We start from the raw sequence: 25240 nt of genomic DNA on the forward strand, positions 1-25240 counted from the left end.
TAGGCAAGATGTTTATGCTAGCCCTAAATTTCAGGCCTGCAGTACTTTCTTGCTTTTTGAAGCCTAAGGTTTTTGAAGCCTAAGGCAAATCCTCTGTTTCCCTTCATAGGTTTATCAAGAAGAAATATGTGGGGCCAGAATATTTACCAGGCATGTCAGGCACTGAATTTTAACTTGATCCTGAGTTTTGGCACTGTCTGATCTGTGAGCGCAAATGCTGTGTCTGGTTTTGAGTAACGATGGATTGGCGGCTGTTGTTCTTTCTTTCAGAAACCTCACTGCTCTGAACAAAAAGTCGCTCTACAGGAGGGCCTCATCGGAAAACCTCTTCCTGGACTCTCGCTGTTGGTTTCTTCTGTGCATCTTTCTAACATGTCAGCTCTTCATTAATTATGTGTTCAAATAGAAAGCACTGCATTTGGCAGCAATAACAAGTGACCAGCTGCAGGAATGGGGAGACTTAATTGCAAGGAGCCCACTGAGGCACCAAGCACTTTAATACCTACGCAGTCGGGGCAAGAGGAAGCGAGAACAAGGTTAACCAGGGAGCCTGCAGAGTTTTGTTCTTCAGATTAATGTCATTGCCTTTTTACATGTACATCTACAAGGACCTCTTTACCTGTATGGGCCTTAATGCTAAAGCCAAATGTAGCTTTAATTGTGCAATTTTGTTTTCTATGTTCTGTCATTTTCTGAGACAACTAAGATTTACCAACCAGTATTTGGTGCCCCCTTTAACACTTCTACACATCTACTTGGTTTTATAAAACGATTCCTAGTGTCTTGTTTTATAGCTCTTCTGTGGGTGGGGGAAGGGCGCTTTGCCATCCATCAAGATGCCTTTTGATAAATTTCCCCTATGGAAGGGAATGTTAGGCACCCATGTGAAAATTGAACCAACTTGGGTTATCGATAGCACAGCTTCTCCTTGGGTCTTCTAATCAGTGCTCTCACATGCCAAATCCCTACAAACAGCACATCCCACTCCATCCCACCAAGATTGTAAATATACACAATTTCTTAAATCCTGCCCTTCTAAGAAATATGAGGCCACAACCAATGAGGCCCCAGAGAGTCAGACATGCCTGTTTATGATTTGATTTAATATATATATATATATGTATGTTTTTACATTGATTAAAACATACACACATACACACACAAGCATTGTATAAAGGAATGCCTCCGAAATGTACCATTATTCCATGATGGGTGGAAGAAGATGGGTGTAGAAGCACTTCTGTATATAGGTAATTTCATATGTCACAAATTCACTACAGTTCTGGGGTTCACTGGGCTTATTTTGTGATGCGGGAGACATTTTGTCCGTTGATGAATACAGGGTAGTTATGTGAGCAGGTGCAAGCGATTGCTCCTGCAGTTTTCTGAAGTGATCACTTGCAACAGTTGGCTCATCTTCCTTGTGCTTTACATCAAGGGACAACTGTTTCTGAGTATCATAGAGAGACCTCCTTTCCTGTATAGGACTGATCCTGTGATTGTGAGAAGGCACCCTGCGGATATTGTTTGCTCTTAGGTACATTTAAAGGTTAAAGGTCAGGAATAGTAAGGGTTTGCCACTGCATCCTCCAAATCTGTTGATAGTCTTCCTATTTTTACACCATTTTTAAAAGATTTGCAATATTTTATGTAGACTTGCAGCCAGTACTAAGCCTTTTTTTCTGGCCTGAAATAGTTCCAAGTGGTAAGTACTGCTATATATATATAAAGATATTATATATATAAATATATATATACAGCCTTAAAATATTTAGTGGTGGTGCCAGTCTGGGCTAACTTTCAATGTAAATGTTTCCAGATTTTTAACTACATTCCTTGTGATGTTCCCCGTTAGGGGAAAACTTGTTTGTGCTTGATACATTGAAATAAATTACACAACTTTCACTTATCACCTCTTTGTGGCTGGATCATTATTGTTCTGGGGACTTCTGTACATGTTCTGCTGCTCACATCACTTGTGTATTAAGGTGGGAGTTTTCACAACAAGTAGGTGTATACTGTAGGATATAATGCATATGATCTCCGTTAAGAGATGGTGGCGTCACATTATGCACTAAAATTTAAGTTGTAATTACAGCTTATTTTTATTTGGGAAATTTACCAGCAATTTTTGTAAGTGGCTGTTTCTCTGTTCCATATACATTTGAAAAGCAATTGGCTTTGAGTGACAATCTGGTTGTTTCATGTTAATGTTTCTGGCAGAGAGACGGTTTAACTAAGGAGGTGTCAGATAATGCATTTTTCTTTTCTTTTCTAGCTTAGTGAGGCATGTATCAGGAAGTTTGGTCATTATCTGGCCTTCCAATGAAGTACTGCTATTCTTACACACTATTGGCATACTGAGGCACAATACTAACCATGTCTGTTTAAAAGTCCAATTAAATTCAATTGGACTCCCCAATACGTCTTCATAGTGTTGGGGAATCAGTGGGAATAGCTGGATGACTATGTGAGTCATGTCCCTTGTGAATATATTTTCTGAAAACCTACTGCAAGTGTATGGAATCTGATGATGCTGTTAGACACAAAACTTCCATGAATCCCAGCCAGCATGGCCAGTGGTCAGGGATGATGGGAGTTGTAGTTCAGCGACATCTGGAGGGCCACAGGTTCCCCAGCTGTTTTACTGTGTCGTAACTCTCATTATATCTCTGTTAGTAGAGCATGAGACTCTTAAAATGAGGGTCTTGGGTTTGAGCCCCACTTTGGGCTACAGATGATTACATTGCAGGGAGTTGGACTAGATGGCACTCAAGGTTCCTTATGATTATGGAGAACATGTTGCCTTAATCTCCAGTTGAGTGAGGAGCTGAGCAATTATTATTGATCCATAGCAATTCAGAAATCTGGGGAAGCAGCGTGTTCACAAACGACTGTTAGGATAGCTGAAAGTTGCTGAAAGACTGAAATGTAACAGAACTATAGATCAGAACATCTACTAGATCTTAACTTAGAACTACAGGGCATCATTGAACAATTGGCTTTAAGAACAGCAGCATGCCTTGAACCTATGGGAGGATAGGGCAGTAATACACGACACTCGGGATGAAACATTTCCTTGACCTACTTCTTCATGATGACCTCAACTTGTTTTCTTAAAAATAAAAATAAGCCTTTGGAAAGTTTTTGAAGTATATCAACTCAAAATAAAAATGCAAGGGTCAAAGAATATGTGAGCAAATGTGAGCTCCTAGAAATTGTCTAAAATGACTGCACTCCAGTTGTTGTGGCAAGTATCAGAACACAGTAATTCTTTCCGTTGTTTCACTGGAGTACTTTGAATCCCTGCTAGGACATCTAGTGGTAGTTTACAGATTTGTTTTTTTATATTATATTTTTATTAGTTTTCAAATACAAAAGCAAATTTATACATTCCATATATCTTAATTACATCTTACTTCTCTTTTTTGACTTCCCTCAATTTGTCTGCCATTCCTTCCTATTGTTACTTTTTACACATTTCTGCCCTTTTAACCGTTTCCCCTCACAGAGCATCCTTAAAGCTTACAAACGTAATTTTATTATCACTCAGTTTTTGCATATATTGGATAAACTTTTCCCAATCTTCTGTAAATCTTTGATCTCGTCGATTCCGGATCCTTCCTGTCATTCTGTCCAGTTCTGCATAATCCATCATTTTAGTTCTCCATTCTTCTATCGTAGGTAATTCCTCCTGTTTCCATTTCCGGGCCATCAATATTCTTGCTGCTGTCACCGCATATAAAAATAACTTCTTTTCTTTCTTATTTATCTCATTAACTGTAATGCCTAGTAAAAATGCTTCTGGTTTCTTAACAAATGTATATTTCAACATTTTCTTCAATTCATTATAAATCATTTCCCAAAAGCATTTTACCTTCTTACATTCCCACCACATATGAAAAAGGTACCTTCTTTTTCTTTACATTTCCAACATTTGTTACTTATCTTATACATTTTTGCTAACTTCACAGGTGTTACATACCATCGGTACATCATTTTCATAACATTTTCTTTTATAACTGTGCATGCAGTGAATCTTAAACCTTCTTTCCAAAGTCTTTTCCAATCCTCCATTTGTATATTATGCCCTATATCTTTGGCCCAGTCGATCATAACTGATTTTACCTCCTCATCCTTCGTACACCATTCCAGTAATATACATTTTTGCTAAATTCTTATAATCATTATTCAATATTTCTGTCAGCAAAATCCCTCTGATTTAAATCTTTTCTAAACATCTCATTAATTTGAAAATAATGCAGCCAGTCATTCACATAGTGCTTAACTTCTTCAAATGGTCTCATTTTCCATTTTCCTACACTTTTACACATTAACTTCTCATATGTCACCCAACCCCATCATATTGACTTTCTTCACACTTATCACCTCCAACTGCGACAACCAATATGGAGTTTTTTGTTCCAACAAGTTTTTATATCTTTCCCACACTTCCATCAAAGACCTTCTTATAATGTGATTTTCAAAGCCTTTATGTACTCGTCTCTTGTCATACCACAAATACGCGTGCCACCCAAATCTATTATCAAAACCTTCAAGATCTAACACATCCGTGTCTTCTAATTTCATCCATTCCTTCAACCAACAGAGGCAAGATGCTTCGTAATACAATTTCAAGTCTGGCAGGGCGAAGCCTCCTCTTTCTTTTGCGTCCGTTAATATCTTAAATTTTATCCTCGGCTTCTTACCCTGCCAGATATACCTTGAAATTTCTCGTTGCCAATTTTTAAAAATCGCTGCCCCTTTGATTACTGGAACTGTTTGAAACAAGAATAACATCTTCGGTATTGTTGCAATTATTCCCCAAAATGACAATTTCATTCTTCCCCACACCTCTAAGTCCCTTTTGATCTTATTCCATGTTGGAATATAATTATTCTGAAACAAGTCAATACTCCTGGGGGTTAACCAAACTCCTAAATATTTAACTTTCTTTACCACTTCTATTTCAGTTTGCTGCTGTAATCTGTTTACATTCTCCGAATCTATATTTTTAGTAATTGCTTTAGTTTTTTTCTTATTCAGAATGAATCCTGCGAACTGACCAAACTGGTCCATTTCTTTCAACACTTCTGTTACCGTATTCATGGGGTCTTCCAAAGTTAATACTAAGTCATCCGCAAAGGCTTTAAACTTAAATTATTTTCTACCCACCGTTACCCCTTTTATCTAATCATTACTTCTAATTGCCCTTAAAAACACTTCCAGGACCGTGATAAATAACAGAGGTGATAGAGGACATCCTTGTCTTGTTCCCTTAGTTATCTTTATATTTTTTGTTGTCAGATTATTAACTATTAATTTAGCTCTTTGATCCATATATATAGCCTTAATACCATTTAAAAATGATTGTCCCACCTCCATCATTTCAAAATTCTTTAACATAAATTCCCAATAAATATTATCAAAGGCCTTCTCTGCATCCACAAATATTAACATCACTTGTTTATCATTCTTAGCATTCAGGTATTCCAAAATATTAATTATATTTCTAATATTGTCTTTCATTTGTCTACCTGGCAGGAAACCCGCCTGATCTTTATGTATTAATTCCTTCAATACTTTTTTTAACCTGTTTGCTAGTATGTTTGCAAATAATTTATAATCATTGTTCAAAAGCGAGATTGGCCTAAAATTTTTAACCTGATTTAGATCAGAGTCTTGCTTGGGTATCAAAGTGATGTATGCTTCTTTCCAAGTTTCTGGTATTTATCTGTTTAATAGAATGTTGTTCATAACTTCTTTTAATGGGACAAATAGGATGTCCTTCAATTCTTTATAATATCTTGCACTTAGTCCATCGGGTCCCGGTGTCTTCCCACTTTTTAATTCTTTTATTGCATTTCTAATCTCCTCTATTTCTATCTTCTCATTTAATTTTCCTCTTTCTTTTGTCGGAATTTTCTGCACCCCTTTTTCTATTAAGTATTCCTCTATTTTTTTTATATTGACTTTTTCTTTTCTCTTGTATAGTTGTCTGTAAAAGTCCACAAATCCTTTTCTTATCCCTTTCGGATCTTCAATCTTATTATCTTCCACAATTATTCTATGAATAGTATTTTGCTCTTTCCTTTTTTTTATCTGCCAAGCAAGTGACTGGATCCAGACTTACAAGGTGATGCCTTCATGTGCAATCAGGCCATACTCTTATTATTTGGGTGTAGTTCTACAAATCTTACACATGCATGACAAACTGGCATCCTGATTCCCAAAACACAGTGCTTTGCGTCATGGTGATGCTTGTGTGTTGCAGGATTGCTCTCTTGGGTCTTCAGTTCATGTGTAGCTGTTGCACAAGCATGGCTGTGCAGATTCAAGACGAGCTCCCACACAGTTTTCCATGGGGTAGGAAAGGCGGGGGGTGAGTAAGAGGATGATACTGAGCTAGTTCTTTAATCCAAAGAGTCAAGGCCTAAAGCGATTGCTTGGATTCACACTGCCAACTGCTGTGTTGTCTTACTGGGGTGCCACTTTTAAATGATGAATATATGTATTTGCTGCCTTGAGCGCTATTCTGTTGGAAAGGTTGGGTGTATTTATTAAGGAGATAAATATACCATATTTTCCCATGTATTAGACTAGGTTTCCCCCAAAAAAATAATGTCAAAAATTAGGGGGCATCTTATACTCTGGGCCATCTCCCCCCATTTTCTTAAATCTGAGTCCCCCAAAATAGGGGGCATCTTATAGACGCAAAAATACAAAAGATATAATCTAAAACCAGGTACTGTACTATGATTGGAATGACAGTGGAATTCAAAACAAATTCTATTATTCTATGGCTTAGGATCCCTATATCCAAGGACAGTCTTTTCCAACAAACCTCAGAGCAGTAGCACCCCTCCCCTCTTGGATGCTGTCCCTGGAAGGCTAACCTGGTGCCAACTTTGTCATCATTTCAGCACCGGACAAGGACAGTTTTGTTTTCCTGGGCACCATGGGCATAGCCAGGATTTTTGTTTGGGGGGCAGGACCTCCGTTTGCTATATATTTTTATTGGTTCGGGGAGGGCAGCTGCGTTTTAATCTGTTTTCGCCTATTCTGCCAGTGGTTCTAACTTTCCGTGAGTGTTACACTTTGGCTGCGGAGATTTTATTCTTTTACCTTTCCCTGCAAACTGCGCAGAGGCGTTTCATCCTGCAACCGAGCCACATGTTTATGCTCATGAAATGTCTAAATATACATAATACACAAACGGAAGACTGGGGAAAATTATGGAAGGTGAACTTAAAATTTACTGACTGTGTAACTTCGAAAGAACATGATGTATAGATGGTACATGACCCCTGTTAAACTTGCTAAAATGTATAGAACAAGTTCTAATAAGTGCTGGAAATGGAAAAAGAAAGAGGGTACATTTTATCATATGTGGTGGAACTGCAAAGTAATTAAAAATTACTGGGAAATGATTTATAATGAAATGAAAAAGATGTTTAAAATAACTTTTGTTAAAAAAACCAAAAACCTTTTTGTTAGGCATTACAGGACAAGAATTGCCAAAAGAACAGAAGAACTTATATTTATGTATGCTATAATGGCAGCTAGGATTTTCAAAAGGTAAAGGTAAAGGGACCCCTGATCATTAGGTCCAGTCATGCACGACTCTGGGGTTGCGGCGCTCATCTCGCTTTATTGGCTGAGGGAGCCAGCATACAGCTTCTGGGTCATGTGGCCAGCATGACTAAGCCGCTTCTGGTGAACCAGAGCAGCGCAACGAAATGCCATTGACCTTCCCACCAGAGCGGTACCTATTTATCTACTTGCACTTTGACATGCTTTTGAACTGCTAGGTGGGCAGGAGCAGGGACTGAGCAACGGGAGCTCACCCCGTCACAGGGATTCAAACCACTGACCTTCTGATCGGCAAGTTGGCTCTGTGGTTTAACCCACAGCGCCACCTGAGTCCAGCTAGGATTTTACTAGCCGAAAATGGAAAGATGACAAGATACCAACGAAAGAAGACTGGCAAGCTAAAACTATGGAATACACAAGGGAGGACTAAGAGATAAAGACAATAGAGACTTCAAAACAGATTAGGAACCGTTTATGCTGTATCTACAGAAATGTTGTAAAGAAATGGATTCACTGGCAGGGTTTGAGTAAACACAACTAAGAAAACAAGTGTAAAGGTTAAGGAGCAATAATTCGGAAAATAACCAAGCGTAGGATGTAATTTGAAAAAATATAGTATAAAGATGATAAGAATATAAGAGCATTTAGTTAAAAGATTTTAAAAGGGACGCGGGTGGCGCTGTGAGTTAAACCACAGAGCCTAGGACTTGCCAATCAGAAGGTCAGTGGTTCAAATCCCCGCGACGGGGTGAGCTCTGTTGCTCGGTCCCTGCTCCTGCCCACCTAGCAAGTAGATAAATAGGTACCACTCCAGCGGGTAGGTAAACGGTGTTTCTGTGTGCTGCTCTGGTTCACCACAAGCGGCTTAGTCATGCTGGCCACATGACCCGGAAGCTGTACACTGGCTCCCTCGGCCATATAAAGCAAGATGAGCGCCACAACCCCAGAGTCAGTCACACTGGACCTAATGGTCAGGGGTCCCTTTACCTTTACCTTAAAACAAAGTAAGCAGTAGCAGCAAATATTTAAAGAAACAGAAGGGAAGGTTGAGGGCAGTCACGGGGTGGGGGAGGTGGAGATTTGGAATCATTTATTTTTTCTTTATTGCTTATGATGTTTATGTTGAATAGAAAACTGTAAAACCTAATTTTTTAAAAAACCCTACACTGCTGCTGCTGCCGGGTAAGGCGGGGCTTAGCTCGCAGGCTTCGCGGGACCCTGCCGAACCCGACGTGCCTCCGCCCCAAAGAAGCGCGCTCCTCCACTGAGGCGAGCCGAGCGAGCACACGGCCCGGGCCGCCCGCCCTTCCTTCCTTGCCGGTCGCTGTGACCCGGAAGGGCTCCCGGCGCGTGTCTCGGCAGGCAGGCGGGCTGAGCGAGGCGGCCGCTCTTACTTGAGCTGCCCGGGGGGAGATGATGGCCACGTTCTTCGGCGAGGTGGTGGCGCCTCCGTCCCGCGCTGGCGACGACGACGACGACGACGACGAGGCAGCCGCCCTGGAGCGCGAGGAGACGCCGGAGGATCGCGAGATTCGCCAGCAGCTGGAGAAGAAAAGGTGGCGGGAGGCAGAGGAGGCGCTTGGAAACCAGGCGCGAGGAGGAATGGGGAAGACTCTCAGCCCCTGCGGGGGGGGGGGATACACACACACACGCAAAAAGAAAACCCAAAACATTCTGGTCCCTTGCAACCCGTGACGTAACAACGGGGGCACTTCTGGGCATGTGAAGAGTGCCTTCCCGCCGCAGCGAAGTCATTGCAGCTTTCCCTTAGGCAGGTGGGCGCGACGCTTCAGCCGGAGGCGGGAACCAAACCTCAGCTGAAGGGGTCGTGTGGTAACCTAGCCTAAAATGGGTGTCAGTGACGTTAGAGTTAATTTTACTTGATATGTGCATTTGTTTATATCCCTCCTTTAGTTCTAGACTAGTAGCGCACCGGGAATCGACTGCCATCTAGGCACTGGCCAGACCCAGATGTGTATAGCTTCTACAGGGGGTGGGGACTCTGCCATATATCTTCTGAACGTGTTGTGTGGTTCCCAGTGCAATAGGTGTGAACACCTGTTGCCATCGCCTTCCCTTTTGGGGGAGTACTGTGGTACCTCGGGTTACAGACGCTTCAGGTTACATACGCTTCAGGTTACAGACTCCGCTAACCCAGAAGTAGTACCTCGGGTTAAGAATTTTGCTTCAAGATGAGAACATAAGTCACGCAACAGTGGCACGGCAGCAGCAGGAGGCCCCATTAGCTAAAGTGCTACCTCAGATTAAGAACAATTTCGGGTTAAGAACAGACCCCTGGAACGAATTAAGTACGTAACCAGAGGTACCACTGTAATGCAAATCTTCTTGTGCCAACCTTTAGTTTTGGGGGCCCGTTGCTCTGTGACAAATGTGGGTAACCTTTGGCCCTCCAGATGTGGTTGCACTGTAGCTCTCATCAGACACAGCCAGGGAGTTGTAGTTGAGCAACATCTGGATTGACAAAAAGGTTCCCCCCCACCTGCCCTCTGGTTACCAGATTTTTTTCAATGAATCCAGGGACACTTTTCAACTTCCTACTAAATAGATGGATTTTGTCAGGGGACTGATTTGTAAACCTGGTGACTGTCCCCAGGAAACGGGGATGACTGGTAACCTTACTCTAAAGACAGTGATGTCCAGCAGAAGTGTGGGAGAAATGACAGTTCCTGGCTTGGGTTTTGGGGGGAGATTTGTGCTTGGTTACTCCTTACAAAGAGGCTCCCATAAAGATGCTCCTTCATTTTACTTTTCACCTGGCAGGAGTAAAGAGAGTCTGGGGAATGGGTTAGTTTCAGTAGAATAGGACAGTATGTGGAGAAATATTTATAGAGGCACTTCTTGCTTTCTATCCTCTTTGGCTGCATTGTGTAGCAACCCCCACCACCCCCAAAAAACCACAGAACTTCCTGTAATGTTTTTAATCTTCTCTCTTTTTGATTTCCTTGCACAAATGGGTTGGGAATCCTTTTATAGGCTATTGGCCTACTAATTGCTCTCTAGGGGTGAGTGGAGAACTAAGCTCCTAACCCCAGTTACCTAAGACTTGAAACCCACTGAATTCTGTGGGACTTCTGAATAGACATGGTTAGGATGGCAGCCTATGCCCCTTGATCAGTGATAGTACTGAGAACACCCAGCGGATACATCTATATTTAACCTGTCTCGATTGTACAAGTAACACTTCACTGGAATGGTGCCGTTTCTTATCCATCTTCTCGCTCAGGGTATGTTTAACCTTGTTCTGTTTTCATTTTGTTTCTGTACTCAGGGAAGTTCACATCCTCTGGAATTCAACATCTACTGCATCTAACAACAAGCAGTTTCCTTGCTCAAAGTTCATATTGGCTGTAGGGCATAATGCAGTAGGTAGGCAATCTGTATGTGTTCTTCATTTCAGTGTTTAACTACCTGTAAGCAGGGCATGATAGAGATGTATAAGATTATGCATCTGCTATTATCTTTTGTAATAGTAGAACTTCCATGTAGTTGAATATAGGATGATTCAGGATAGACAAAATTAAGAACTTCCCTCAGCACATACTTACACTATTGAATTTGCTCCCACAGGATGTAGTCCCACAGGATGGGTTTAAAGGGGGATTAGATAAGTTATCACTTTTGATGTGTACAAAATAGTGTGCAACCTTATAATTTTTTGTGTGCATGCACACTTCTTCAGATACACTGTATCTGAAGAAGTGTGCACGCACATGAAAGCTTATACCAGAACAAACTTAATTGGTCTATAAGGTGCTACTAGTCAAGTTCTTATTTTTTTATTTTGACTGTGTCAGACTAACACCTACCTGAACCTTATAATTTGTTAGTTATTTTGTAACTGAGTTTAGTACACATGTTTACCTTAACCCCCTCCCCTCCAGTTGAATTCTATGGAAACCAAAAATTGTTGTTTATCTTACTTTCTTTATATTTCTGTGTATATGCACTAAATAATCTACAGGGAAGCTGCCTACATAAACTGAGTAGCATCACTCCACTTCCATATTGCAATGGTGGTTACGAACAATGTGCAGAACATAACAGTGCTATAGGAAATAAATCTCATTTCTGCTTGCAGCATTCTTGTCTTCCTTTGTTTTGAATTCTGGAGGCTGGGAAGTCGTTGGATCTGTCAAATTGTGGAATGAGTGGTGCAGAACATCAAATACGACCAAAGTCCTTCCAACAGATTCCTTCTGTTTGTTCTATCGGTTGATTTCAGATCCCACAGTAAGTAAGATAGAGAGTTGTCCCCAACATAGCATTAAGCACCCTGTCAGTTCAGGGATTTTGTCTTCGGCAGCTGTACTTTCCACCTTCTCTGCTCCCACATGCCCTCTAAATCTGTTTCAGGGATTCTCCCAACCCTCCAGAGCAGATTTAGGGAGTCCCATTGCATAAGTGGAAATCCTTGCACTGACATAATGCATTCATTGGATACCTCCCAGAGCTTATGGAATCAGACTTGAGTTTGTTACCTGATGATATCTTGGTATTTAACTGATGTGGTTTGGTGCTAGAGACGGCAAAGTTAGCCTGTCCAACCCTGCACTAGTATTTGCATTGAATCTTCTTGCCTATCCTTGTGTTTAAGAATTAGAACACCGGCAGTCTGCTTTCATGCAAGTGCTTTTGAACAGTCACGTGCTTTCATATTAGCTACATAGTATGCATAACTTTAGATGTGGCCTTTAGTGTTGTGTGAGTAATGAGAGATTGTAATATGGTATTCCTTGTTACAAACATAAGCAACTCCTTTAAACTGACTCAGCCTAGATTTGCATGCAAACCATGTGCTCCACCACCATTCAGTTACAGCCTCTTCCTTTTGTCTTATTGGTCACTGAAGAAAGAGACTTACAGTAACAATTGTTGTTTGTGAGTGTGTCCATTGCAGGATTAGCCAAGATCAAGTGTGATGTGTAGCACAATCCTATGCATGTTTATTCCCCAAGTTCCACTGTCTTCAGTGGAGCCCCCTGGAAAGTGCCTGTGAGATAATAACTTTCAGTTATCATAATTACTTTTCATGCTATATAGTTCTGTTTAAAATTCATGAAACATGTATGACTGTTCTGTCATTTCAGGTTTTATTGTGCCAGTGCAGTTGTTATGTGGCAGAGGACCAACAGTTTCAGTGGCTTGAAAAGGTAAGAAGTGGAAGAAATGGGGACACAAAGAAATTAGAAACTGAGATATGAAAGCTAGGAGCTAAGTGGCACTGTAATCCTAGGTTATGGGCACAACAACGCAATGTCTAGGTGCACTTTTTTATAACAAGAATACAAAGCTGAAAATGAACGAACTGCAGTTAAAATATTATGTTCATCCCCCTTTCCCCCTCTCTCCCCCCCCAAAACATAGATTTAGTTAACACCATCAACATCCCCCCCAGCCCCGCACCCCAACAGAAACCCCCACCCCAACACCAGTCCAGACGACCTCAACCACATTCCCCATCACCCACACCTTCAACATCCTCATACTCCATACTAAGGAAAAACAACTCCAACCTTAATAACACAACCCACAATCAGGCTAAAATCTGATACCCAACCAGCAATATGGTGGCACCAGAGCGTACCAGCACCCACATCCCTACCCCAACACACCAACAATGTTGCTTATAACATTGGCAACATTGCTTACGAACCTTATACCTGACAGCGACGTTACAAAGTCACTTCACACTGTCTCACTGATCACCCCCTATCGCAGACAACAGGGGGGATGGCCTGTCCTTGAACATGGCCTTCCACACCAGCTGAGACCTAGGACCAACCGGCTAAATGCCAGATGGCCCAAAATACCCCAAACAAACACCTATATGACTACATATAGGAAACTCCCTACAACTTACCCCCTACTCTTTAACCCAAATCTCACTCTACTCCCACTAGCCCCCCACCCACCACACCCTAGGTCAGCGCAACCCCACTGGTTCTTTAAACAACACGAAGAGAGAGACACAAGACAACCCGAACGGGTTGGCAGGGAATCGCCCCACATAATAGATAAGCAAGATGGCTAACCTAAAAGCAATTACATTAAATGTGAGGGGGCTGGGAAACCCCATCAAAAGAAAATGCATCACCTCATACATAAACACCATGAAACCACACATCACCTTCCTACAAGAAATACACAACCCACCCAAAGGCAGCAAACTCCTGAGCGACCCCCGCTTCAGTCAACAGTGGGTCGCACAAGGCTCAGGGAAAGCTCGTGGTGTAGCCATAATACTCAGTAGAGACCTGAACTTCACTGCCACAACAGTCCTCAAGGACAAAAAAGGCAGATTCATTTTCGCTAAAGGGACACTAGATGGCAAAATCAAACTGACAATCGGCTCCATATATGCCCCAAACACGAAACAATTAGAATTCTTCCAGAAGACACTAAACAAATTCCTCTCCTTCTCTGAAGGGGAAGCAATCCTAGGAGGGGACCTCAATCTAAATATGAAAGGTTTATCCCTGAAAGATATCCACCCCACAACCCCATGGGCAACCTTCCTCCGAAGGAAACCCCCAACAACTAGGAACTCTTACAAGTTACTAAAAATGCTAAAAAACAGGGGTCTCTACGACATTTGGGGTGAGCAAAACCCGGGAGACATCAGCCATACATTCCAATCAGGACGCCATGATACAGTGTCCAGACTGGACAGCATTCTACTCACACAGGGTCTGATCCCCTCAGTGGAATCATCAAACATAGGTAACATTAAAATCACAGATCACGCCCCAGTAGAAGTCATCGTTAAAATAGGAGAAGGAACACAAACCACCCCATCATGGTCCTTCAGTCCCATCCTAACTACAAACAAACAAATTAGAGAGAGCCTCACAAAAACCCTCCAAAACTACTTCAAGGAAAACGATGTAAATAATATAACAACCCCCCTCCTATGGGACGCAATGAAAGCGGTCACCAGAGGAGCTTGCATAAAAGAGAAAACATTCCTTAAAAAACAAACCTCCTCAAAAATTAGCAAAATAGAACAAGACATCACAGCCCTCTCATCACGCTACAAACAAACAGGATCTAAAAAACTCCTCAAACTTATAGAACAAAAAAGGAGAGAACTAGACTCCCAAGAAATTAACAAAACAATGATCAACATTCTATACTCTAAACAACGTTTCTACGAATATGGAGGGAAAAACTCCAGATTACTAGCAAATAGATGTAGGAAAAAAGCACTCAAAACAAGAATACACTGCATCACCAAAAAAGACAGCAACATAACATTCTCCCCCGAAGAAATAACCTCAGAATTTGCAGAATTCTACTCCAACCTATACACCTCCCATAACCCACCAGAGAAGGAAATCAGAACATTTCTAGCAGGACTGACCATGCCTACCCTAACTGATGAGGAACAGGAATTCATGGACAGCCCTATCACCCCAGAGGAAATAGATGCGGTCCTCAAAAACCTGAAACCACACAAAGCCCCAGGCCCAGATGGCTTCACAGGAGAATTCTATAGGAAATTCAAAGAACCCTTGATGCCCTACATGACCCGCCTATTCAACGACATCATAAAAGGGGCCCCCATCCCCAAAACCTGGACCCACTCCAAAATAGTCTCCATCCCAAAACCACTAAAAGACAGCCTCAAAGTAGAATCATACCGCCCAATCTCATTAATAAACCAAGACTACAAGATATTCACATCAATCTTGGCCAACCGCCTAAAAATCTTCCTACACAAGTTAATAGCCCCAGACCAGACTGGTTTTGTCCCTGGCCGCAATATAACAGACCCCATCAGGAAACTACTGAACCTGATCGAACACAGCAAGGCAACCAAACTCCCATTGACAATTATGTCCCTAGACATCCTCAAAGCCTTTGATTGCTTGGAGTGGAAATACATATTAGCAGTACTAACTAACATGAAATTTGGCCCCAACTTCCTACAAATCCTCAAACAAATATACTCCCAAGCCTCAGCAAAATGCAGAACTAACAATATGGATTCTAATACTATAGCTATCCAAAGAGGCACGAAACAAGGATGCCCACTGTCTCCCTTCTTATTTATCCTGGCTCTGGAACCCTTAGCAATCCGCATCCGAGCAGCCACAGACATCAAGGGAGTGGAAATAAAAGGCAGAACCTATAAATTAGGGCTCTTTGCAGATGACCTAATGGTCACAACACCAGACCCCATAAGCACAGCAACCTCCCTAATCAGAGAACTCAACACATTTGCAATGGTGTCGGGCCTACAGGTAAATTTTACAAAGTCAGAAGCTATGTGCTTCAACACCCCTCCTCACACCCAAAAAGAACTCACAAAGGTCACCAAAATAAAACTTTGCCACACCAAGTTCAGATACCTAGGGGTACAAATAACCAGAAACCTCAATAAACTGTACCTCCACAACTACAAGCCCCTGTGGTGACAAATTAACAAAGACCTAAAGAGATGGAATAACACAAATTTCACTCTCTCAGACAAAATAGCCATGATCAAAATGATCACACTCCCAAAACTAACCTACCTATTCCAAACCCTCCCAATCTGGATCCCCTCAACCCAACTTCGCAGTTGGCAGAGAAAACTACACTCTTTCATCTTCTCATATAAAAAACCAAGAATAAGCCCCAAATACCTGCACCTCCCCACCTCAGAAGGAGGATGGGGAATCCCCAACATAGAAGCATATTACAATGCCAACCAAATACGCCATATAATCCCATATATACTAGAAGATGAGACAAAACAATGGGTACACCTAGAGAGGGACACAATTGAAAACACCTGCACCACAACATACCCACTCCTCCCAAACAAACTAAAGAAAATTCCCACAACACTTAACAGGTACACACAGACCATGCTCAAAGCATGGAAAACACAAATAGGCAAGCTATCCCCAACCCCAACCCCACTAATCCCCCTGGCGTACCACCCATTATTCTACCATGCAGCACAAAACCTCCAGACAAAAACCTGGCGAACCAAAGGCTTATATCGCCTAATAGACTTTTATAAAAATAACAAACCCTTGTCAACACAAGAAATACAAGACAAACTAGAAGACACCCAAATGACCTGGTTAACACAACACCAACTACATGCCTTCTTAAACAACCCAACAGTAAAATCAGCAGCAACTAGGCCCCTGACAACCTTCGAAAACCTCCTCCTAACAACAAAGGGAAATGGTAAAGGGACGGTATCCGCAATATACAAAATACTACTCCAAAATCCCGCAAATCCCCTAGACACAATCAAAAAACAATGGGAGAATGACATAGGCTATGAGATTAACCCCACTCAATGGACCAGAATGTGGTCTAAACCCCCCTTTAAATCCATATCAACAAAAAGAAAAGAACTCACACTGAAACTCACCTACAGGTGGTACCTAACACCAAGGAAACTAGCGCTAATACACCCAGGAACCTCACCAAAATGCTGGAGAGGGTCACCTCCTCAGGCACATACCTCCACATGTGGTGGGAGTGTCCCAAAATTCAACTATTCTGGACAACAGCCATACAAGAAATATGTAAAATAACTAAGCAAGTAATAGACATCACCCCAGAATTGGCCCTACTAAACATCTTCCAAGACAACAATGCCCATTTACACCACAAAGAACTTATAACTCACCTGCTCTCAGCAACCAGAAACATCATAACCAGACACTGGAGAGACCTGTCAGGAGTAAGCATGGACCAATGGTACCAAATAGTATGGGAAACAGCCCTACTAGAAAAATTAACTCATAAACTGAAACTGACACGGGGACAAACAGAAGAAGACGCCTTCACCCCGGTATAGCTCCCCTTTATCACATACACAGCCCAACAGGACAATGACAATAATCCACCAACAGCATACAAATCAATATGGCTAACCTGATCCAAAACACCCACCCACCTCACTCACACACGAAAACAAAGATCACCACAGCCAATCACAAGCAAACAATCACACCCTAAGCCAACCCCAACCTCTCTCACCACCAAAGGAACACAAGTGAACAACACAAGCAACGCTGACACCAAACTCTACATACATTAAACATAATAGAAACACCGCCACCTGACCCCACCCCCATCCATCCTCCCTCTCCCCACCCCCCCTTTCTTTTTTCTTTCTGTTTTCTTCTCCCCCTAATGCCTCAACAAATGAAACGGATTTGTAAAAACGTTACATGGAAGAAGAAGAAGAAAAAAATACGAGGCACTACACTTCTGTAAAACAAGAAAATCCTTAATAAAAATATATATATATATAAAAAATATTATGTTCATTTCTCACATGGTCTAGTCCTTCCCCTGTCCGTCCCCCTAATATTCTTAGGAGGTCTCTTCTGCAGTCTTCAGAGAGTAGCTGGAAATGGAGAGGCAGAAAAAGGTCCTCCTTTCCTTCCACTCTACAGTTTTAATCTGAAATCTTAGGCGCAGTACTGCGCCCAGAACTCAGAAACCACGTGCACTAATGAAATTCTCTGTCGCAAAATGCACCTAGAACAATGGGAGTTTCAAACCCTGATACAAAGTGCAAGGGTGAAAGAGTCCCCTTGTTTTGTGAGTCCGTACTGTGGATAAGAGAAGTAATGGTTCTGAGATTCTGGGCTGCAGTCTTATACATACTTATCTAGGAATAAGTCTCACTGAATTCCATAGGACGTACTTCAGAGTAAACTTATATAGGATTGCACTGTAAATAAATGTACTGCTGATTTGTTCACTGGTCATTGTATGTCTGTTTTACTGGGTAAAACATTGACATAATGTATCAAGGGCCAAACAGTAAGAATAATTGTTTACCAGGCAGCATCCTAAAAGGAAAATTGGTTGGAATTGTTATTCAGCTTTGCCAATCGTTGTTGTTGTTGTTGTTAGTGATATTGCACCCTTTCTTCAAGGCTCTCACAGTGACATATATAGTTCTTTCCTTCCTCATTTTAACCCCTCAACAACCTTGTGATAATGACAGGCCCAAGGCCACTCAGTGAACTTTGTGGCTGAGTGGGAATTTGAATCCTGGTCTCCCAAGTCCTAGCTACACCACACTGGCTTGATTTGTTACCTGCAACTGTGTTGAATCCAGCCTGTTGCAAACAGAAATCCTCTGCGCCGTCTTCTGAACGGAGGAGGATATTGCCTAAAAATGCTGATAACCTCCTTTTCAGCACACTTGCTCAGAGGCCTTTTGGCACTTTGACTTTGGTGCATTGGCATCTGTTCCTCAAAAAAGAATATATGATGTTGCATAGGACATCTCCAAACTGGCATTGCCCCTTAGACTGTACAAGATAGTGTAGATCATGGTGCTGTGGCATTTCTCCAATCTAGGATTCAGTTATGGGCTAAAGGCCTATGGATGTGTGAATTACAGGGACTGAATGTACCGACAAAGTCAATTAAATTGCAGAGAAAGCTTCTGCACATTCATTGTGTCTCTCAGGTGCTACAGCACTCATGCTGCTACTGACACTAGTAGAACAAACCTTTACAAATCTACTCAGAAATAAGCCCCCTTGATTTCAATGAGGCTTACTCGGGAGGAGGGAGTAAAAGACTGTGGCCCAAAGGTTGATTGACCAGCAGTGATATGAGAGTCATGTTGCCGTTGCTGCTTCCCACATTTGCCTTAAGGGTTGACATCATGGGGAAGAACCACAATAGTGCTGGAGGCTCCTGTAACATTGCTGGTATGTGTGAATTGGCTCCAGCCCCGCTATTCATCTGGAATTTGTCACACTTAAATCGGGATTTACATTTTCATCCTAGGTTTTTGGGTGCATGCAGAAGACGGATTTGCAAGTGCTTGTTCTTTCAACGTGCTCTGTTACGGAATATAAAACAACAGAATCAACTCTAACACTTCCTTCTCCTTTTCTGAGAGCATTAAAGACAAGCACGTTCAAAGATAAAGTCTGTTGTTCACTACTAGAACAGCCAAATATTGCACGGGACCTCCCTGCTGCAGGTATTTAACAATGTAAAACTTTAAGTTGAATAAATGTCTATAACGGTACCTCAGCTATGAAGTGTCCTGCTCAAGGAGGGATTCACCTGGCACCAACTTTGCTGTCTTTTAGGCACCAAGCAAAAACCCCTTTTGATGCTTCCAGGCATTTAAAAAACATTTTTACCATTTTCATATATATATATATAGCCTTTCATACTATTAATGGTGCACTTTATAATGGTGCACTGGTTGTTTTTATCAAACCATTGATTAAAGGTGGTTTGTATATAGTCCTGGAATAAATAAGTATAATGTTGAGGCTGCTTTTTATCTGGTCTTGAATGACTGGTGGATGTTCTCTCAGTGGGAGCTAATAGTTAGGAAAGAGCTGGATAATTTCCCTTCAGTCTTTTGCATGGGAAAGCCAGAAATGGAAGGTGACCCATGGATGTGCAAGCACAAGCCCTAGCAGAGGAGAGGGGTGTGCTGTGAATCAACAAAAGCAATTTATTTGCGGTGGGGGAGAGCAACAGGTCAGAGTGAATTGCACTTTTGCTGGAAGGTTGAAGGCACTAATGTGGAGCAATTAATCTGCTGCCTGGCAGGAATGTGTGCTGTTTGCCTCCACTTTTTATGGTTTTTTAAAAAAGAAAATGAACAAATATTACAAAAATGCCAGAAATATTTGGAATTTTCTCCTCCAAATGGAGCTTACTACAGCTAGTGTTGCCCTTGTAATTTTTCACTGTTGGGGGAAGTGCGGAGGATGTAACAAGAAGTTGGCTGGAATTCCATTCAGACTGATGATGGGCACCAATAGAATTGTTCTCCTCAATATCGTAAGGTATTCTGCTGCTACAGCAAGTGGCAGTAGCAGCACCAGCCTGGCTTCATAAAATGCATTTATTGGCAAAGCAACAGCTTTACATCATCTACCCAGGCAAGTATGCCAGAACAAATGATTTGCTTAATAGACTACAGGGATGCTGCAATTGCACTGTGCATTGCAAATCCTGCACGGAGCAGAAAGCTGGGCTTGATAACCTCTGTGGTCCCTTACAACACTGGTTCTGTGACAGTGCCTTGAACATTGCGTTAAGGCTATGGAACTCTGATCTAGAGTGTTGGTTGGCCTTTCTTTTTCTCATGACATGCTTCCAGAAAGAAAAAAAAAGTTGTTAACATGTGTTTTTTGTTGTGGATTTCTTACAATATGCTAGCAGAAAACAGTAAGGTGTTGTTGTTTTTTAATGTATGATTCATTTTGATCAACTGAGCATGTTGCTGATTTATTACCACTGCAAAAGCAGGTTACTAGTCTCTCTCTCTCTCTCTCTCTCTCTCTCTCTCTCTCTCTCCCTCTCCCTCTCCCTCTCCCTCTCCCTCTCCCTCTCCCTCTCCCTCTCCCTTCCTCCTCATGTCTCCTGAATTGTGCCTAGTTCTCAGTTACTGTCAAGTGTGGCAGATCCCTGCAGTGCTTTATCAGTGTTACACTGATATCATCAAACTGGATTTGGTAACAATTGAAGCTTTTGAACCCTTGCTATCTTCCAGAATTCTGAAGGGTTTGGTGAAGGTAAGGTTCAATTATTAAGCCTGTATGTGGCCTTATTTCAGCTTGCTTGTCTGCAGACTGGTCACTATAACAGCTGCTGTGAAGGGACCTAAGAGGAGGCTAGCTGGATCAGACCAAAAGCCCATCTAATCCAGCTGTTCTCACAGTAGCCAATCAGATGCCTACAGGAAGCCAGCAAGCAGGACCAAACTTCATCAGCACTCTCCAGAAACTAGTATTCAGAGGCATAAGGACACTTGGAATTCAATTCCCAGAAGGGCCACTTTGTTGTATTTGTGGGTACTGAAGCCCTGAAGCCTCCCAGCAACATTGTATTGCTTTTGAGTCACTTCCATGGTACTGAAATTTTCTGCCTCTGGGCGTTAGAAAAGGAGCTGTGAATGCAGATTAGGGATTACTGTGTGTCAGGGGTTTCCCTTGTTGAGTGCTTAAAACATTTGCTTAGCTGCTTGTTTGACTTTGTGAGATGCTGTCTTTGGCTTTGATTCACACCTGGTTGGGATATAAATTGGTTTACATTGAGATTATTTTTTTTACTTTAATTGGTTTTTCTCCTCTCATGATTGAACCTAGGCAACAATCAAGGGTTTATGTTCGAAATTCATATTTAGGTCATGTTTCAAAACTACCTACATCATTATCCATGCACTTCATAATTCAAAGGATAAAAGCTTGTCACTGGACTTTCTTCCGTAGGCCACATAACATAATAATTTAGAGTTAAACACCCCTGCCAACAAATGTCTAATTTTACACCAGTTTCAACTGCTGTTGCTTCTGAAGAATCCTGGGAACTGTAGTTTGGTAAACAGACTACAAATTCTCTGTTTGAGTTTTCTATCCCACTTGCAGAACTACGGTTTTCAGGCTTCCCCAGGACAGAGGGAATGACTGTTAACCAGTTAGTGTCTCTTGTGTAGAAATGCCCTTGGAACAAAGCTCTAACAATGGCACTCAGCTTGGCTTGCACAAAATGCCTTGCAACATAAAACAGTCAGTACACTCACCATTCAGTGTGAGCAAGAAATGAAATTAAGGTCACAGGTAGACTGTGCTGTTTTGTGTTGCTTTTTCTCATCCTTTGTACCCACAGGATGACTTCTAGAGTTGTCCTCAAGCTGTAGAGAAAATCTATTATAATCCAGTCTTAAATGTAAACTTTAACTCAAAACATTGCTGGGTTTTTTGAATCCTGAAGCTCTTGCAGAAACTGCAGCTTTTAAAAAAAACAACACAAAAGTTAATGATTCTGCCCTGTGCTTCCTTTGCTTAGTTGAGTTGATATTGAGTTATTGGTTCCTCAAACTAGGCTCAATAAGTGGATGATGCTAGCAACCGTCAATCTGAAATGAAAGACGTCCATATGGTACCAAGCGGTCCACACCCTGAGCTTGTGCTGATGAACACACAGCAGAACAAGGGTTCCTCCCACAACGCTAAAGTGGAAGGAAAATTAACTGGAGGAATACTGCTACAATCCAGTGCACAATTAAGCACACTTAAACTCCTGCTGGTTAAAGGAGATATAAGAAGGGAGAGTGCTATTGAGCTTATGTAGTGCTTGTAAGATTTCTACAGGCATCTGGTTGGCCACTGTGAGCACAGAATACTGGATTAGGTAGGTCTTTGGTCTGATCCTGCAGAACTTTTTCTTACATTCTTTAATGATCCACTGTGTGCTCCGTTGAATATTTTTGTTCATTCTTACCTGGCTTTGATCAATTAATTAGTTACAAAAATGTGAAGCAGGACCAGCTGGTTCGCAGGTTGCAGTCCATAGCAAGAACTGGATATGGTTGTCCTGGAACAGAATATGGATGCTACATTTCATATGTAGTATACAGAGGGTTGTGTGTGTTCGTTTTGAAAAGTTGGGTGGCCAAGAATAAGGAAATACGATAGGCAGTTATTAATGCATTCTTATTTTTACTGGATTCTTTTCCTATTTTCTTTTACCCAGGACATTTCAAGAAGCACAGAAATATTGAGAAAAGTGGTGACAACAAATGAAATTGATAACATCTACACTTAAAATGGAGAATTATCTTGGATACTTTCAAACTCCAGTATTTTGTCAACTGCAGCTACTTTGCCTGGAAGCATTTGGGACTTGTAGTTGTTCCTTTAGAAGTGGAACGTGTTATCTTTTGTACCATATGCTGACTGTTGTGGGGTGTTACCAGCTAAAATGAATTAAAAGATGACATTTTTATTTTTCACAAACTCAAGCCACTTTTTATTTTTGCCATAAGGCAACTCCTTACATTCTTCCACCAGTAATCAAATCTATACTTTAATGCAGCAAAATAATTGTAGTGGATGTGGCAAAGCCTCTGTCTGTAATTGACTGAGTTGGCCTCCTACCACAGAAGCAGGGCAGGCAGCAAAGCCTGTGGATGCTGTTATTTGAAGTGCTTAGGTACTAGAGATAGGCAAGGCAGGCAAAATAGTATAATAAGATGCAAGGACATAGGAAGCAAGCGCCTGATGACTGAGAAGGCAGGAGGCTAAGGAAGGCTTAGGAGAAGAGGGTGGGACTTTTAAGAGAAAGTGGCCCAGAGGAATTTCTTTGTGGGGGAGGAAGAGAAGTAAAATGGTGAGAATGGACAGGTAGGTAGAGTGGCCGCTTACATTTCCTCTTTTTTGGCAGTGTTTATCACCACATAAGAAGACACAGATTTGCATAAGCTAATTTACATGTGTAGATTCAGAAACAGTTGCTACCATTTCAATAGAGAAAAAGGATCCGTCCCGCAATAGCAAGGAAGATTGACCTGTGCATTTGTTCGGTCTGTCTTCTAGATGTAAACTATAGACGGACAACTTCAAGGCCCCTATTCTTCCTTTTTTGTGTTATATATCTTTATAAACTAGACTTCGATCAGATGGCCATCCAAAATAGAGAACTCCTTCCGATTGAAGCTTTTCCTTTGTAAAGAAGTACCTATGTCAACACTATAGATAGGACACCAGCTCAGGGACAGGAATTGCAAAGTGTGGAATAGCTAATGTTGCTTGAAATAGCCCATTAAACCTCTGTCTGCAGGCTTCTCTAACTGTACAGAACTTTACCTTGTTACTTAATAGCTAGTTACGTTTTTCAGTTACATTGCTTTCAAATAATAAAACCTTCTTATACTAAGAAATTGTCCTATGAAGCTTGTTTTGCCCTTTTGAAATTCTGCACTTTCCTGCCTTAGATGGTAGCTGCAAAGAGAACATAGGTGTCCATAAGCAGCACGAAGTGTGGGATCTGGAGCTGAGTTAGGGAGCTGTCGACTCAACAAGGCTGCAGAGAAGACTGAGAAAGCAGTGTTCTCACTGCCAGTCTCTCTTTACTCTTGTTCTTGGTCACTTACTGTTGCATCATCTCCTTCCTTTCAAGGAAGCTGCTAAGGATAAAACATTCTGGACAATCAAACAGGTTGGTCTTGCTCACTCAGGGATTCCCCCTGGGTTTACTGCCTCTCTCCGCCCTGAGGCTCAGGAAGCAAAGGTGGAGAATCTGGGTGTGGCTTGGGTGTGGTCAGATGGGCTATGAAGGGATCCAAGTGAGACAACCATGTTGAGGGGCTTTAGGACCACCTTGAGACTGCCAGGACTGCTGGGGTTCTCCCTAGGGTCCCATCCTGCCTCTTCAGAGGAGGCCTCTCCAAGGTCTGCAGTGGGCAGAATCCCAAAAAGATGTGACTTGCTTTTCAAATAAAGATGGTGAGCCTGCCATGAACCTGTTAGACTGGGAAGATTTTTCTGTACCTTGTCTTGAACCTTATGGAAGGGGGCCAATGAATGTTCTACGTTAGTAATTATGGATGGAATTCAATGTTGTTCTAAGACCATTGTTCCATTGGTGCTCATTTATGGAACCACCTCCCCTCTCCTCCCTGCACACTGGTCTGGGGTTTCTCTCAACACACACACACATACATCAGTTGGGGCGGGGGCATGTGCAGGGGGAGGAGAGATGGAAAAGCCCGGTCATGCTGCTATTCTATTCTTAATCTTATTTATTAAGTTAATATACTGCTCACCACAAGACCATGAGGCAATTTACAACCTAGAATACAAAGGTCAATAAATATAGGTATGGTGTAAAAATCAAA

General features: G+C 41.8%; 2 protein-coding genes across 3 annotated transcripts in view; both read left to right on the forward strand.

The window, feature by feature from the left end:
* Positions 1 to 1909, forward strand: part of OSBPL5 (oxysterol binding protein like 5) — a 129115-nt gene extending 127206 nt beyond the window's left edge. For both annotated transcript variants that reach the window (XM_083718226.1, XM_083718225.1), the window contains exon 22: positions 271 to 1909. In XM_083718226.1, the coding sequence (XP_083574352.1) occupies positions 271 to 406 (136 nt within the window). In that variant the 3' untranslated portion in view covers positions 407 to 1909. The remainder of the gene's footprint in view (positions 1 to 270) is intronic.
* Positions 1910 to 8822: 6913 nt separating this feature from the next.
* Positions 8823 to 24283, forward strand: PSMG1 (proteasome assembly chaperone 1). The gene is made up of 7 exons (XM_083723516.1): positions 8823 to 9149; positions 10883 to 10980; positions 11693 to 11844; positions 12702 to 12764; positions 19381 to 19579; positions 21001 to 21137; positions 23098 to 24283. Exons 1-7 carry the CDS (start codon positions 9007 to 9009, stop codon positions 23167 to 23169), a joined length of 864 nt encoding a protein of 287 aa, XP_083579642.1. The 5' UTR covers positions 8823 to 9006; the 3' UTR covers positions 23170 to 24283.
* The last annotated feature ends 957 nt before the right edge of the window (positions 24284 to 25240 follow it).

The sequence above is a fragment of the Podarcis gaigeae genome (assembly GCF_964106915.1).
Source record: "Podarcis gaigeae genome assembly, chromosome: 1".
In the NCBI taxonomy this organism is placed as follows: Eukaryota; Metazoa; Chordata; class Lepidosauria; order Squamata; family Lacertidae; genus Podarcis; species Podarcis gaigeae.

What these genes read in the sequence shown, in the direction of transcription:
- PSMG1 (XM_083723516.1), top strand. Translation starts at nt 9,007, where the DNA reads ATGATGGCCACGTTCTTCGGCGAGGTGGTGGCGCCTCCGTCCCGCGCT. An exon ending in TGTAGGGCATAATGCAGTAG is followed by an intron (nt 10,981 to 11,692) that starts GTAGGCAATCTG and finishes TTCTGCTTGCAG; the next exon opens with CATTCTTGTCTTCCTTTGTT. An exon ending in GGTTGATTTCAGATCCCACA is followed by an intron (nt 11,845 to 12,701) that starts GTAAGTAAGATA and finishes CTGTCATTTCAG; the next exon opens with GTTTTATTGTGCCAGTGCAG.